We start from the raw sequence: 16,767 nt of genomic DNA, 5'->3' as shown, positions 1-16,767 counted from the left end.
GAAAGGCGCTCAGCACTCCCAAAAATCTGGTAGGCTCCTGGTTTTCATTTCTTGCACATATTGTGTGAAAGTTGAGAAGGAGGGGGGAATTCCTGTAATTGTATTCCACGTAAACTGTACCATAGTTCAGATTCACGTGACCTTGCTTGCATCTAATGGGCACAGGGACTTGTGTGATGGTATCATGCTTGTTTTACTAGAAGAAAAATAATAATTGCACAATTTGCCTTCATGGGTTGTCTTCTTTTACCTCGTTCAAGCGGAAAAATCTACGGCGTGACGGTTCCCACGCACAAATAGTTTTTAGTATTCTGAATCCTCGACTGTGCACTGTTCTGATTCCAAACTTCTGGGTGTAACTTCTTTTTTTTTTTTTGTGTATGTGTGTGTGTGTGGTACAGGTGGAATAAGGAGGTTGTTAACAATGCATTCGATAAAAGCAGGTCGAAATGATGCGCATCTTGGTTCTACAGACCTTACCATTTGGATCGTAGCAAAAAAGGAAATTTTTGCCCTCGGACCAGAGTGCTAAGCCTGCATTGGCTATAGGCAAGCACGGTCCAAACTTCCGTCAGGTCGGCAGTCTGAAGCGCAACTGCAGGAAATTATGTATGCAAGCTAGCAGGCAGTATTGCCACAAACGTGGCAAAGCTGGCAACGCACGTGACTACCACATGCAGGGACGGGGTTCGAATCCCGCTCGATCCAGATCTTGGATTTGGGACTTTGTACTTTTCCGGAAAGTTCCAGCACATTCTCGACAGTCATCGAGTGTTCTGGTTTGAAAAATTCCCGAACGCACCGCGTGCATAAAAGCAGCGGTAACGTCCTGCTTCGGGGCAGCTGCTCTTTCGTCGCCATCGCACAATGTACAGTTCCTTTTTTGTTTTTGTTTGTGGGCACAAGTCTGCCTCAATAAACATTTATTTTAAGTTTTACATTAGTCTCTAATTTTCCGTCCGTGACAATATGATATACTCAAAAATGTGATTACCCGTGCACCACTGCAGTGTCATCTACTGTTAACTGTATAGCCCGTCTGCTTCGACGAGAAGTGAATCCAGAAGTGTCGCGCTTGTGCTACATCGGCCCCCAATTATCCAGGCTTGGAATGGCCCCATTGGACATTGCTAATGGCCCATTACAGAAACCCCGCTTTCTGCTTAGTAGACCCTCTTCAGCATCTCTGCAGCTCTTACCGTCGAATAAAACAACATCCATGACGGACTCCATAGACTTGCGCTTGAGACAAGAAACAGTTGGGGACAGCCATATTTTTATTTCATACCTTGTTGTCACATGGCTTGATATTTGTCAAGTACTTACACGGTCGTCGGCACGAGAGAACACGATTGTCGTTTACGCCGTCAACTACACACAAACACAACTAGGCGAGATAGCAGCACTGAAGAGCCTAACATCGGCACCCCCTTCACACATAACCTTGGTGCACAGGCGCACGGACAACACTTGCCACAAAGGTCGGTTCAGTGCTCGCAGCGCTGCTAAGTAGACAACTCTGGTGACCTGGTTTTTATGCTTGGCACTACTAATGGTGGCGTTCTGCAGTTTTACACAACGACCGTGCCTTTTCAAATGTAACAGTCTGCCAGATGCCTCTGGGAGCTTGTCCGTTAATGGCAGACCGATTTCATTTTGCCATATTCCTAGCTCGCAAAGTTATTATAATTAAAAAGTTGGAAAAAAAACTGAGAGCCAGATTTTTACGTTTTAAAAATTCCTGGACGCCTACTTCTCTGCAGTTCACACAGTGGGGCTAATTATTATGATGTCGGGGCTAACTAATGATGAGGACAAAAAAAAAAAAAAGAGGCTAGGTGTGCACCAAATGGGGCATTTCACGCCATGATCAGTGTTGCAGCGCATACTTAATTTTTCGATCAAGATATTTTTCTTTTTTAACTCATCATTTGTCGGGCTCCTTCCTTAGATTCTGGTGATTGGCTTCCCCTAGTGCTCCCGGGGAAGTATAGACGCAGGAGTACCTTTAAAAAATGTAGGACCGTTCTTTCTTTCTTTTTTTTCTGGGATTCGTGCCACTATGCTGAGGGACACTAATTATGCGTCTGTAGAGCCATTGAGAATACGTCCGATTGCAATCAATTATCCAAACTCATATACATATTCTAGAACTGGGAACTTTGATTGAGCACAACTGAATCTATCGCGTCAGATTGGAGGCATGGTGAGGAACACACACATACGCACGCAGGATTTTCGTACGGCACAAATGAATGACTAGCTGTTCTTGTAGTTCCGGGTGCAAAAACAGTGTAAAACATAGTTCGCAGGAGCTGGCAGTCATCAAGCACATTGCAGTTTTCATTCGCATGAAATCAACAAAGCAATTGCGAAATGTTTGACGAAACTGGCTCGCTTGAATGCGCCCCCGCATTGCTGGAATATCCTAGCTCCCGACCAGAAACACAAACTAGACCAAGAACACATTCTATGTCAACAAACACACTGAGAACATGCCACGACAAAGCCGGTGGACACCAGGCAAGGTGGAAAGTGTCCGCAAATCAACACTTCACAGATACCATGCTGCTTCGAACTAACCATGCACTCTTGGATGATGGGAAGTGTGCCCGGGGTGTAATTTTGGTCACTGTGAGAGCAAGAGCAAGATATAATTTGTGTCCCACAGAGCAAGATAAGATACCATTCGCAGATGGTTTTTCCGCTAATGCGAGCAAAGAATGGGGTTTGCCCGCCACGAAGCGTCGTTCGCAGCCATAAATGAAACAAGAAAACACCATATGTCGTCACCTGACAGACGTAAAAAAAAGTGGATCGTTGGCTACGAACCGAGTGCCTAGGGCAAGGTGATGCCGGATGCAGGCTGACATTTCAATCATCTGCTAGTTTGTATCCAAAAAGATTGACAACCCAAGCTTCTTACACAAATCTCGAGCTGTTCTGCTGTCTCACACTGGCCGAGAGTGACCAGGGGACAGGGGAGCTTTTGGAACGAGCGCACCAAAGGCCACGAGACCTCTTTCACCATTTATTCACTATTGGTAAAGTTCTCGGCAGAATACTGCCCGATCGTGGACTCTGGAAAGAGTCAAAATTTCTCACTGGTCGAATCAGCAAATGTGCTCCCAGCAGAAAGATGTGACAGCAGGTCCAATCAGCGATTGAGAAGGCTCTCGCTCTTGCCCGGGGACCAAAATCGAACTCCTGGAGTTTTAAGGGGAGACCCGGTCTTGGACATTTTTTTGCCATTTCTGATCTAATTTATATTAAATTTTCACCTTGGCCCTAAGTTTTTGTGCCAAGTGCAGGCATACGCCCATTTGTTTTTCCTTCTAATATAGTTTTCAAAAAAACCTCAACTTTATCACAAATGTTTCTGTCCAACTTTTTTACAATGCCCCCATAAAAAAATATGGCACAAAGTATATCAGCATGTTCCACAAACAGTAGGAAGTGCAAGAAAACTATTCTAATAATTTTACCATCATGTCCAACTTTTTTACAATGCCCCCATAAAAAAATATGGCACAAAGTATATCAGGATGTTCCACAAACAGTAGGAAGTGCAACAAAACTATTCTAATATGTTTAACATCATTCAAAAGAAGTTATCAGAAATTGAAATGTTTTCGCTGATAATTAGAAATGGAGTCATTGAAGTCTTTACCAATTAAAAAATTTTGCAGTTAACATTTTCCAAAAATATCAGTCTCGTCGCACTATCTGATTTATGAAGTATTCAACCCTGAAAAAAGTTTGCAGATTCAAATTTTAGATCAAAAGATACCGGGGCAACATTTTGTGTTGTGATGCAAAAATTTATTTTCAGAAAACAGGAAGGGCTTTTCGAGATGTGCTAGCAAGCAGCCTGGATGCGAAACTTTGAATCGACGTAACTATATAAATATGCGCTTCCTGGGTATAGTATGTGCGGCATATGTTGTTTGTAACTTAAATATTTAAAAAAAAACTTTTTTTTTATATTTTTGTTTATTAAGACCAGGGTCTCCCCTTAAGCGGGCATGTGGCTTACTTCGTCATCCAGTAAGTTGCGCCAGAAGAGGTGTTTGCGCACAGGCCTCGCACGATTGAGCAGCCGGATGTTTGCCAAACACTCATGGCCATCCCTTAGAGTACATTATTAAAAGCGGAGATGTTCGGAGAGGGACACTTCAGTGACTTCACAAGTTTAATTTTATGCTTGCAACAAGCAGCAGGGGTATACTTAAATAATACTGTCCGACTGCTCATCCACTGAGACAATTTCTTGCCCCCAGAAATAGTGATGATTCTATCTCAGAGTTCAATTGGATCATTGCATTCAGTTTTCACCTATTTTCATGCGCTTCATTTTGGGAAGAATTATTTGTCATAGAATTCTGGCGAAAACTTGGACAGTATATTGAGACCATCAAAAAATGAGTAGTAGTGATTTTATAAAATAAAAATCTTTTGAGTTGTCCTCAGAGTCCCTTGAAAACCTTCCACCTGTGTTCACCCTCGAACCTTACCACCTCACACATCTTTGATTGTCTGCTGCAGTGTAAATTGTAGTGGGTAAATGCAATTCCTACGACATCGCGGGACAAGTGATCGACAAAATCGTCGACAAACACCAATCAGAGTCTCCTTGGTGGGCCAGAGCTATAATTATGCTATCGGCATTCATAATTTAATATCTAGGCTCTCTGTAACAATGGCTACTAAAATAGGGTTTATGTATTGGCCGTAGTGCGCCTCATAGTTGGGAACAAATTTTCGCAGCAACGGCGCATCATCCCACAACATTGTATTTTTCGTCTCCACATCTAATTGCACTTTATATATGTTTCTCAAAAAAAGCAACTCGACCCAAAAACGTGTATAATACAGTCTATGTCATGCACACACTAAACACTTGATTGTCAACTGTTTGTACGTCACAACAGCAAACACATTTTTTTAAAGACCATCGTTTACACAAATGCACACTCACATCGACAAGACGGAGCAAAGAAGCCAACAAAACACGCATGTCTTGCTCCTTGTAATGACGGGTCAAGGAATGGATACAACAAATTAAAAAAATAACAACTATAATTATTTGGAGACTAACGGTCTCTTTGGACAATGTTGACCTTCTCTTTGGGAATGGTTCTCCTATGACATACACTTGCATTCCAGCATGGAATGCAGGAGGGAACTTCCTACTTCATTTGCCACCTGAAGCCCCATCTTGCTGTAACCAGCACTTCGAAAGAGTTTCTTCTGCTTCAGAAACTCAAGCCGGTTTGATTGTCTCAGCATCAAAAAGGCGAAGGTTTGCAATGATCACATACCAGCTGTTCTAATTGCGTGCCAAAATAAATCATTTTGTTACGAGCTTAATGGTTGTATATACACTTATTTCTCCTTCACAGTCCAGGATATGTGTATATATATGCTATATATTAAACAATGTTAAGAAAAAGGAATCTGCCTCAGCCAACAGTGTTATTGCAGGAAACCTGATCGTTTCGAATCACAACTGCTATCACAGTCACTGACCAACAACCTGTAGCTGCATTCACATAAGAGGGCAAACTGACCTGGAACAGGCCAGGACAGCACAACTTTTTACTCCAAGGGCTTGGGATAAATGCATTAGAAGTGCAACAACACCAGAGCAGTTGGGCGGTCCTGAACAGGAGTGATTGTCAGAGCTATATGCTCGCTTTGCATTTCCCCTCGATGGGAATACCGTGGGTACATTAAAAAAAAGTGATTGTCATCGTGAGCACACTGCAAGTGCTGGGGCATTTAGTGTTGCTCCCAAAGGCAGCTGATTTGCGTTCTGCCATAGGCTTGTCGGAGCCTTAAAGCGATCTGCTCCATGTTTTAGAGTGGGATATGGGGTTTCATTTCAGCAGTTTGCCAATTGCAAGGAGACAAAACAATGTCTGTGAGGAGCTCTTGAAGCTCCTCGCTCCTCGCGCATTAGTGTAGAGAGAAAAGATTGAAATCAAGAGCTCCCTCTTGATTGTAAATTGCTTAGTCATAATTAACAAGTTTCCGCCCCCCTCCCCTGTGAGCGGAAATAACGGAAATAATGGCTCTATAGTATACTAAAACTTTGCGACAGGAACAACCTGCATATATTTTAGCCCGGGTCTGTACAGTATTGCGGGCAAAGAATCTGGGAGGAATTCCTATAGTTCTGAACTTGACGTGATTGTCTCGCGCCACTGTCACCTATCAAGGATATCTCTGCGTCGGCTAACCTTGTATATCTCTGTGACGTTATTGTCATTTGCTGTGCTGTGCAATCGTTACTTTTCTCCCATCTCCGCAACATTCAACCTCGGATGATGCGTATCTTGCGGTTTTACTCACGTCGTGTTGTTTGATAGTCCAACTGCCTATGAAACCCCTCGCACGATTTAGAACCGTGCTTGGGTTCTTAACACATGGTGTAAACATAAGTGTATACAACGAGACGTCACACTTTTTCCGCCGATAAAGCTGCAGACGCAGTTGTTTTCTGTTTTTTTTTTTAACAAGTTTAAACCTGGTAACAATAGATTATTCTTGTTTATCAAGCTTGATATGGGGTCTTGCCCCCTATCGAGCTTGACAAGCCGGGTGCCTGTTTTTTTTGCAACCTCGTTACAACCCCTGACCCCAAACCGGGCCCCAGGCCGGGCCCCGAGCTGGGCCCCTTCCGAACATCTGCCGAGCTCACAGCTTGTCCTCAGGCAGGTCTCGGGCGGCGCCATCCGCCAGCGGTGGCGGGGCCCCGAACGGGGGTTCCCGCCCCCCGGGGGAGGTCCCGGAGAAGCCCTGCACGTCCTCCTCGGGGTGCAGGTTGAGGGCGGGGTTGACCCTCCCATTCATCTCGGTCTGGTAGCTCTTGAGCCCGCAGGCGTTGAGCACAGTCATCTCGCCTTCCTGGGGCTCCTGGACCTTGATGACGTCCTCTGGGATGTTGACAATGCAGTGGAATATGTCGAAGCGCGCGGGGATCCGGCCGGACTCGAAGGCCCATTTCAGAGAGGTGGAGATAGACACGATGCTGGCCAGGCTGACCAGCATGGCCAGGGTGCGAAAGGGGAAAAGCTGCCCGTCCACCTCATTGTAGAAAGGGTACCTGATGACAGCCGGCAGGCCCAGGATGTCCTCCCCGCCCAGGCCCCGCAGGAGTAGCCCGATGATGTAGGCCCCCAGGGAGCCGTACGTGTTGCAGTGCTGCTTCATGTACACGACGGACACAAGCTGCGGGAACAGGATGACGTACACCAGGTCTGAGGACAGGTACCACAGGCCATAGATGGACTTGACTGTCAGGGCCATGGCAGTGGCCATGGCGCCCACGAAGAGGATGGCCACGCGCATCACCCAGATGACCTCTCGTTCGGATGCCTGCAGGGAGAGCCTGCTAGCGCACTGCCCCTGCTCAAGCACCAACCAGTGTCGCGGATGCATCAGCGCCAGCACGGTATTCGCTGGACATCCTATGGTTCACGGCACATGCTCCAAACAAATCCCCGCCTGTCGCCTACCAATAGCAACAATGTGAGTGATGTGGAAGCATGTTGCAGAAGTTTAAGGAAGCTTGCCATTAGGACGTGCTCGGCAACAATGAACTTGGCTATGGCGGCCATTGAGCGCAACTGGATCGTCTAAAGGAAAAGGCCATTCACCCATCGCAACGTCTTTCTTGATGACTGTATTAGTAAGGACGTACTTTGCCCAAAACCAGAGATGTCGGCTTGGTTGGCCAAACAGGTTTAAACACGTGCATTTAAGTCCATGTTTGAAAGTGATACCTTCATCACTAAACCCAAAGACTAAAGTTTTGGGTATGGGTTGCATCACTGTTGCGGAAATTTAATAGCCATTCCTAACGTGCATAAAAGTGGGAGGTGGCTCTGGCATGAAATAAACATTGTCACTAAAGTTTCACGATTCAACTACTAGATGGCGCCATGAGGCATGCAAAGCTTAAATGGTAAAACAAAATGGCTAGGTGGCGTAAGCTACCGCCCGATCCAAAGGGCTCAGCCGTATTCATCCATCCATCCATCCAGGCGTGCAAAAGTGGCTGGTGACAGTCATTCAATCACCGCTGGAGGCCCATTAGGAAGCTTAGCACGCTCACGTTTTGTCTGAAGATGAGTTTGTAGACGTTTCTGGCAAACATGGAGGCCGCGCTGAGGATGGAGGAGTCCGACGAGGACATGACGGCGGCGGACACGGCGCCCAGTCCCACGAAGGACACGAAGCCGGGGGTGAGGAACTGCAGCACCATGGGCAGCACCAGCGACGTGTGCTCCTTGTCCAGGGGCAGGGGACCCGTGAACTCCGTTTCGTTCCATCCTGCGCCCGATGCTTCCTCAAAAGCCGCTCGATCCACGCATGCAAGCACCAAGTGTCGCGGCAAGCAAGAACGGCAAAAGCAAATTGAAATTTGTGAATTTTAATAAAGATCAAGTCGATTTGACTTTGGAATCTTGTTGATATTGCAGACATGTCTGGTTATGTCTTTGTGCGCGCTACCTCGGTGTCTCCGAGGCAAAGCACCAGCCTAAAGATCCCCAGGTGGCGGGTTCAAATCCCAGCCGAGGTGCCCGCAATCTGACGGAGGCTTATTGAGGAGGAGGCATGCAACCAAGGTTTCGGTTGCACGAGAGAAGATCCTTATGTGGTCAAAATTAATCCTCATTACCCCACTGGGACGCCAGGTGCACTTCGTTGCACATGGTTGAAAAAACCCCGAGACTGCGGGTAAACGACACAACACTAAAAAGTCTCTGTGCACTTCGTTGGTTTGGCACGTAAAGCCCCTAAACTGGACGTTGTATGTCTGTACGCGTGCCCATGTGCACTTACATGCATACATGCGTGCACGTGCATGACTTTTGTACATGTTTCTATATATATTTTGCGTTGCTCTCTCTGGGTGTGCGTACATGCTCTAAGTGTAACTTAAAGGGCCCCTGAAAAGAAAAAAAAAAGGTTTTTTTATAAACAGCCTGGTAGGGACACTCATGTCAAAAAATTAATTTTACACACAAAAAAAAAAGTGTAATATTGACGGCACGAGACGCAATTTAGTTGGTAGTCAGTCACCTCCTTTCTACCGGTTTTCTCTCGGAATTTCGAGCGCATGGAGGAGAGAAGCTGTGGCAATGAGAAGCTGTGGCCATCACGTTGAGGTGGAAAGGGTGTACAGTATTACCATTCCGTGAGGTCATGGACTGTCGAAATTTAAAATAAATCTCGCGCTGTCAATATTTCTTTAAAAAATCTTTTTTTTTTTTTTTTCCATGAAAATAATTTTTTGACACACATGTCCCAACCAGACTGTTTAAATATGTATATATATTTCTTTTCGGGGACTTTTTAAAGTTTCTAGAGAGAGAGAGTCGGGCAAGGAATAGCAGAGAGGTTAACCTAGGTCAAAGTCCTGGTTGGCTACACTGTTTTGGGGAGGGGGTAGTGGGGAATTGTAGGCACCCTAAAAATTCTGTCTAAAGTCTTCTTTCAATTTTATTAGCAGGAGCGACGTGATCGTAAATAGACCTATTGATAAATTACCCAAGCATCAAGGAGAATGCAGGGAATGGTGTTCCACGTGCCGCATCTGCTGGCCTCAGCAGTAGTAAATTTTCTAATGCAAACACCTAAAACAAACTGCATCTTGCACGCGCATTCATCAACGCTTTATTTTGGTTATTTGCTTCGAATCTTTTTTACGGGGAAGGCGTGCACGTGTGGCGCGTGGAACACTAGTCCCTGTATTATCCTTGATGCTTGGGTAATATAGCAATAGATCTATTAACATTTGGCCGCAGACCCTGCTTGCTGCTGCATGCCGAGCACAGGGGCAGGGAGTAAAATCAGCGAAAGTGACGTCATCAGCGGGGTCAGATGACCTCGCTGATGACGTCACAGATGACGACATCGTCGGCAAAGATGCCGACGATGACGTCACGACGCCTTGGACACGTGACAGGCGGCAGAGAGGCTCGCTGCATGCCCTGCAACGATCCCAGCATGTTTGTTGGTTTTCTTCCTTATAAAAAAACATTTGACGTTTACTTCAGCCCAATCCCAGTACGGTATCTAATTCACGGGACAAAGGACTACAGATGTCTGCTCCAAGCTCACTTTTCTTAGAAAGTGCTTTAGCTTTCCTTTAAGTGTGCTCTTCTGCATGCGTGACGTTTCGTGCTCGAGGGTACGTACTGGTGGCCTTGGCCACAGCACCCATGATCATGGCGGGGATGGCCATGATGATACAGCCGAAGGCAGCCACATAGGAGAGCAGTTGCGCCTTGAAGGCGCTCTTGCACGATAGCACCCGCTGGAAGTAGACCTGCGGGGAGGAGAATCGCTCTCTCGCACGAAGCTACTTTTTCGAAGTCCTCGCGAAGGTCTGTTTGACAATACGAATGCGTAGTGAACAACAAATTCTAGTGCACATGCACACAAATTTAGCTCTCCTCAATGATAATTTATTTCAATCTATCTCGTCTATTCTCTGTGCAGAAAGTCTTAAGAACGGCTGAGGCCTGTGCGTTTTGTTGATTTCGTTTAACTACATCTGCACATTTTCACTATTACCCTTTGTTTATGAAAAAAATCCCTTGCATTTAAATTCTGCACTGCAATGGTCAGATGCAAGTGGTAATTCTAGGTAGGGAATCGAATGTACACCAAGCAGTATTTTACCTTTCAATTAGCATTATAGAATGTCTGAGTATAACGTTCGGTTCACATTCTGAAGGTTTCAGTGAAACTCTGTTCTTATTTTAGCGAAGAAATCTTCTGTTACTTAGTTATGCATATCAAAGGGCATTGTTCCCTGACACAGTTTTATGGAAGTACAAAAGCAGCGTGTGCGTGCCAAATATTCTTTCTCGGATAAAAAATCTCGAGGGACAGTTTTGTTTTTCATTCGCCCTGTTTTAAAGTGGGCGGACCTATTTTGATTAAACTTGTTATTCATCTACTAACCTCCAACGGTCGAAGGCTCACGTAGAAGCGGCAAGTGAACGATCCAGAGCAGGGAAAAATCGTCGCAAATACCCTTTCTTAAATGCTTAATATGAAATGATATTGCGACGACTGACGCACACAGATTTTCTAGACTTCGCCACTTAAAAAGCAGTCTCACATTTCAGGAATGGCTGTTTTGAAACGTACTGCAAAATGGAAATGCAAACAGCGCAACGACACGGAAAGAATGAAAAAGAAACTGACAGACAACAGGACGGTCTTTTTTTACTCTGTCCGCGTCGTTACGCTGTTTGCACTTTTAAGAATGAATCAACTAGCACCAACGTTACTAGAACCACACAGTTGGGAAACTGCCATAAAGACTGCTCTGAAAAAGTGGCCCCGATCTCTCCTCGAGCACCGAGCTGATGGCGAACACAGCGCCGCCATTTCTCCCACAGTGGCCACTCGAGGAACCGCACGTGACGTCTATTTTGGCTTTAATCGGCCATTTTGGCGCCGAAACAGATACAGCGGAAGAGGATACAGGGGTGCCACCCCCGTCTCCCCGGCGGACGCGCCGCGTGCTGCTACCGAAGTTAAAATGCACCTAGGTCGGGACGCGCTACCTGAAAGCACCGCTGAGGCATGGTTGTATAAAAACAATATTAATTGTGCCGCAAAACCCTGCAACCTAAAGATTTTAAAAATATCACGCGCCCATCATTTGGTACTAAACTCTAATAAATTCCATACAAAAAGAGTCTTTTCTGTTTGTTTTTACACAAAAACATGCTTTCTAAAAGCTCAAGGTGACCAGAGTACAGACAAATGATAAAAAGGGGCGCTGTTGTCGCATTTAGCTCGGTCTCGGTGGACGCCAGCGGCCCAAGTTTCGACGGCGAGTTTCCCAACTGAGTGTTCTAGTAACGTTGACTAGCACAATCGTCAACGTTACGTTACTCAACACGAACATTCACCGACGCTTCCGCTGCGGAGGTGTCCGCAGCGTGAACCCGGGACGTTCACTCTGCATATGTCGCTTCTCCGCATCGCACCGATGTCCGTTGAGAAGCGCACTCAGCGGAGCTAACGCACCTACCCAAAGGGACATCGAAGAAGGGGAATTGTAGTAGACCGTTCCCGGAGCCCGCTAAGCACCCGGATAGCGCTCCGTAATCCGCCACAAGACCTTGAACTACGCAGGCAAAGCTGGCGGCGCGCATGCGCAGCTGCGGCGTTTTCTTCACGGATGCCGTTGCGGAAGAGAAAAACGGTCTACTATAATTCCCTAATAAGAAACATTGCGAACCCTTTCTCCTTCAAAGCTTCGCAGAAAAATGCCTCGGCTCTGGCCAAAAAGTCTATGATTATCGCCCCGCCCTTGAGAAACGTGAATCTCTCATTGGCTGCGCTCATAAGATGCTCAGGACACAGCCTGCCACAGCCTGCATTTCTTCAATGGAAACTGAAGCTGTTCTTCATTTAAAGAAAAATACTTATGTTGTCTTCATTTGGCCTCCAGGATCACGAATATCCAGATTATTCTTCAATCTGGTCCACGGAGGCTGCAGAAAATCAGTTTCAAAGTACTGCTGAAGCCTCTCCTTCCCGGAGCGTGACGTCATATCCAGAGTTATCGGAATCTCCGCTCTCGCGCATCTTCAGCGCCTATCAAAGCTATGAAGTTTGGGTACCGCCACCTGGTGGAATGTTTTTCAAAATTTAGAGTTCGGAGAAAACGAGCGTGATATTCAGGTTCACGGGATAGAAATACTCTAAAATTCGCCTCTAACTCGTTTGTTTGTTTTCTTTTTTAGTTAAGTTGTTCGTGAGGGTTTGGGGCAAGCGCTTGGACGTGGCGTGTTGGGTGCACTTGCCTGCCAGGGGATTCCGCCGAGGATGAGTAGGAGTCCGAAGTCGACGTACTGGCCGATGAACTTGGGCTCCAGGGACCCGACCCAGTCGTTGGTCGGGTACGTGAGCGTGCCCACGGACTCGTTCAACATGCAGAAGGGGATGCACAGCCACTGCGCCCGGAAAGACGCTTTATTTATTTTAAGGGAACTTACCATATACGTATTAGCGGATTTCTACGGTCAAAACACGTAATCGCAAGTAATATATAGGTTGTGCTTCTCGAAAAAATATGCTGACAAGGAGGTATAAACGACGTTGCGGGCGGACGCCCTTCTTCGTTCGTTCGTTAGAATTATTAACAAAATGTTTGCATCATTCGTTTTACTTTTTTTTTTTCACTCGTTGATTTATTTGTGCAATAATTGTTCGGATGTGACGATGCAAGCGCGAGAGTTTTGCGCAACATCCTAAAGTAGAGGATACAGGCACATACCTGCGCAATCGCTCCCGAGCTACCGTTCTCACATTTGGCTGTGAAAGCAATTTCGCGAATAGCTTAGGCATTGAGCGATATCGGGGTCAGAGGTAAAAATTTCGGAATGCAACTCCTGGTTTAAAGGATTGTATCAACTTTAGCGATATTTTGAGGAGAAAAATGGGGTCCTGCAGATTTCGGAGATGCGTGGATACGAATCGCGTCATTTGCCATATAAAAGAGTCGGCCAACCATTTAAATAATTGAGCAGTTCTCCACGGCTATCAAAGTTCGTGTGAAATAAATTACCTTGTTTGCCGTCCGTTAATACTGTTTTCAGATCATGCGTTTTTTTTTTTTTTTTCTTTTTTTTTTTTTTTTTTTTTTTAACTTGTCGACGGAGGTCCAAATCCCATACAAGTGTCATGGATTCGGTGACGCAACTTGTGAAACTGTCATCCTATGATGACTAGTAACGTTCCGATTCGGTTCAGTCCGCGAGTGTACCGGGTCAACGAGAGAGAGAGAGCGGCATGCAGAGCCGGGGCGCACCAGTCCGACGAAGATTAAGAAGAGCTGGATGACGTCCGTGTAGGCGACCGAGTACAGGCCCCCGAAGAAGGTGTAGAAGAGGGCGATGCAGGCGGACGCGATGATTGACGTGTTCGTGTCGATGTCGATGATCACGCCCACGGTGGCACCTGGAACATTGGACGCTGAACTCAGGCGTCTGCACTCTCTCGGACCACCAATGATTCGCTTTCCAGCGGACGATCTGTCACTCGCGGCGTCCTATTATCACTCCACCGCCAATTCGATGTTGCGGTCTCAGCCGAGAGGAAGAATGAAGCAAGAAACGTCATCACCACACTAGAGTATAGTGTATACGTACTCCGATGGTCGTGCAGTCTCAGTGGCAAGCCATATACCCTTTAGCTGCTGAGACTACAGACGATCAGTCAGTACGACACCGATCACTGGTTTAAAGGGACGCTGCAACCCCCTTCTCCAAATGCTTATTTTAAGCTGTCCGGATAATCCTCTGTGTAAAAAGATACTGCATTCTACTTTAAAAAGACTTGCTAACGCAACATTTACGCCGAGAGACGAAACGTGACAGAACCGTACGAATCAGTCCTCTCTACTCGTTTCTCTCATGCCCTTTCGCAACGCGGGGACAACGGGGACAACGGAAGAGGATAGCCGCACCTTCCCTTCGCGCCTGTCCAGCCAACGGGAGCGGATGCTACGAGCGGCCGCGAGCAAACAAAATCACTCCGAACTAAAAATAAGTTGTGTAGGGTTTAGGGCGGGACTCCCTCTTTTGAGATTATGCTCGAGTGAACGCGTCGCTCCAAAACCAACAAACACACACGCGCGCGCGCACACACACACACACACACATACACACACACACATATGTGTGTGTGTGTGTGTGAAAAAGAAAAAAAAATGACGTTCGTGTTTTTGACAGTGTAAGGTTGGTCTGCCTTTGAGGTGCGACGACACCAGTTTACGCTGTACACATGAGAAAGTTAATGAGTGCAGTACAATTGCTAGCCTGGGGTCTTTAACGTGCATCACGCAGTAGTGATACGCGACTGCACGCTGCTACGGGTGTGTATCACTACTGCGTGATGCGCGATACGTCTAAAAGTGCGGTGCCCACTTGGAATAGCGAGCGGCAGGCAGTGAACAGCAGTGTCGGCTTCAGCAGAGAGCGAGTCGGGCAGACAACACCCTCCAGATAGCGAGGCCGTGTGGTGCTGGAGGCCAGCTCGGGACACCACTGATTAGGTGTGTGTGCGGACTCCCGTTCATGTGGTGAGAACACCACGCTGACGCAGCAACCGTGGCCAATCTGCGACGCGCGCTGGCAGTACCAAAGTGCTGCCCCAGTTGCGCCGTTAACGATAGTTCGCTACATTCCGCGCCAAAAGACCATTTTTGCTCAGAATTGCGCCACACCTGCGAAAATAATAAAAACATTTTAATATTGGTCATTCCTGACATATTCCTAGAATATAAAAATGCTTATACTGTTCTTTTTTTTTTTTTTTAGAAAATTGTTGGTGCAAGTTTTGGCGTACAGTTACTTACGTTACGGTATAACAATCTTTTCTGGTTGTTCTTTGTTTCGGCAAACCAGAACTAACTCTCAAAAGAAAAATTGAAAAGCATGGCACTTGATAGACCTGAAAGTACAAGTACACCCGCCGGCAATATGAAGGTGAACACCTTACCTGGTTTCTTGCCTGTTTTACAGCTCCCTAAAGCTATATTAACTCTCAACGTCTCAAATGGTACGTGGCCAAGGGTCTAAACTTTGCGTTCTAGCCCTCTTCTGGAACAGAGGTTGTTCCAAAACTTGCAGGAGCGTCAAAAACAAGAAGAGGGCTGTTCACCTTCATATCGCTCACGGGTGTACATGTGTATTTAACACAATTAATCTGCCATCATTTTTCGGACTTTTTAGAGAAACAGTCATACTTAAACGTTTATGGAATGCTGATTTTAAAACGCCGCACACTGTGCAGCGCGGCCACTGAGACCTTCTGTTCGATTCATTAGATTAAATTGGGTTTATTAGATTTCGTTCCGCAATTGCCACTCTTTACACAGTATGTAAGAAAGGGCGGAAAGAGGAAGTGATTCCTAACTCTTGTTGACTTCTATGTGTATTGTTGTTTTTGCCCCTCCACCCCCTTTTTTTATGTAAAGCCCGGGCGCTATAGGGGTATATTAAATGGAGGTTCCGCGAGTTAGAACAAAATGTTGCGAACGTATGCGCATGTATTATTTATGTACGACATCTTTTCAATGACCTCCCAGACAACTTGTTTCTTCAACTTCTAGACAGAAGCTCAGGCAATCGTTAAAGCATTTAAAGCAGTAAGATGTTTTTTTTTTTTTTTTTTTGTGTCTGTGTGTGTGTGTTTTATCGGTCTCACTAATTGCTTTGGATCTAATATATTGCTCGCTTTTGATTGTTTTGCTTGGTCTTTTTGATATATGTCTAAGATGTCACTTTGTAGATGTGTTACTTTGAATGCAAACGCTTAACATAACTATGTATACTTTTAAATATACCGAATTTTCGCCACCTGCCGAGCTAGACACGCAAGCCCTTTAGGCTTCTGCCAGCTCGTTATTGTACTCTAGTACAAGAAGCTGTATGTTGCAAGTAAAACCTATTCTATTGATCTAATATTTAGAAAAGTAGAAGGAAAGGAAATTGGTACAAACGTTAGCATGGCCCTTGGGAAACGCCACACGCATACCCCTTTGGGAAACGCTAACAGTGATCCCGTAACGAAGCCAAAAAGAAGCAGCTTGTTCGCCCGCCTTGCACGCGGCATTCGGCGCCTGACGCTGCTTTCGCTGTTCACCGGCTTCCCGCGCGCTCATTGGCTTCCTCCCCGTGACGTCGCCTCCCTCTCGCCTTTTTCCTTCTCTACTCTCCCCCTCCC

General features: G+C 46.0%; 1 protein-coding gene across 2 annotated transcripts in view; it reads right to left on the bottom strand.

Annotated features, from left to right (window-relative positions):
- Window positions 1-3,834: 3,834 nt before the first annotated feature.
- The window catches only part of LOC8039444 (high-affinity choline transporter 1), a 35,342-nt gene continuing 22,409 nt past the window's right edge, over window positions 3,835-16,767 (bottom strand). For both annotated transcript variants that reach the window (XM_029985037.4, XM_042292223.1), the window contains 5 exons: window positions 13,850-13,998; window positions 12,843-12,992; window positions 10,210-10,339; window positions 8,120-8,337; window positions 3,835-7,380 (listed from right to left, as the gene is read on the bottom strand). In XM_029985037.4, the coding sequence (XP_029840897.1) occupies window positions 6,700-7,380; window positions 8,120-8,337; window positions 10,210-10,339; window positions 12,843-12,992; window positions 13,850-13,998 (1,328 nt within the window). In that variant the 3' untranslated portion in view covers window positions 3,835-6,699. The remainder of the gene's footprint in view (window positions 7,381-8,119; window positions 8,338-10,209; window positions 10,340-12,842; window positions 12,993-13,849; window positions 13,999-16,767) is intronic.

This window comes from Ixodes scapularis, unplaced genomic scaffold (assembly GCF_016920785.2).
Source record: "Ixodes scapularis isolate PalLabHiFi unplaced genomic scaffold, ASM1692078v2 PGA_scaffold3__209_contigs__length_174095766, whole genome shotgun sequence".
In the NCBI taxonomy this organism is placed as follows: Eukaryota; Metazoa; Arthropoda; class Arachnida; order Ixodida; family Ixodidae; genus Ixodes; species Ixodes scapularis.
Note: the sequence above shows the minus strand (reverse complement) of the source record. Positions and strands in the feature narration are given on the sequence as shown.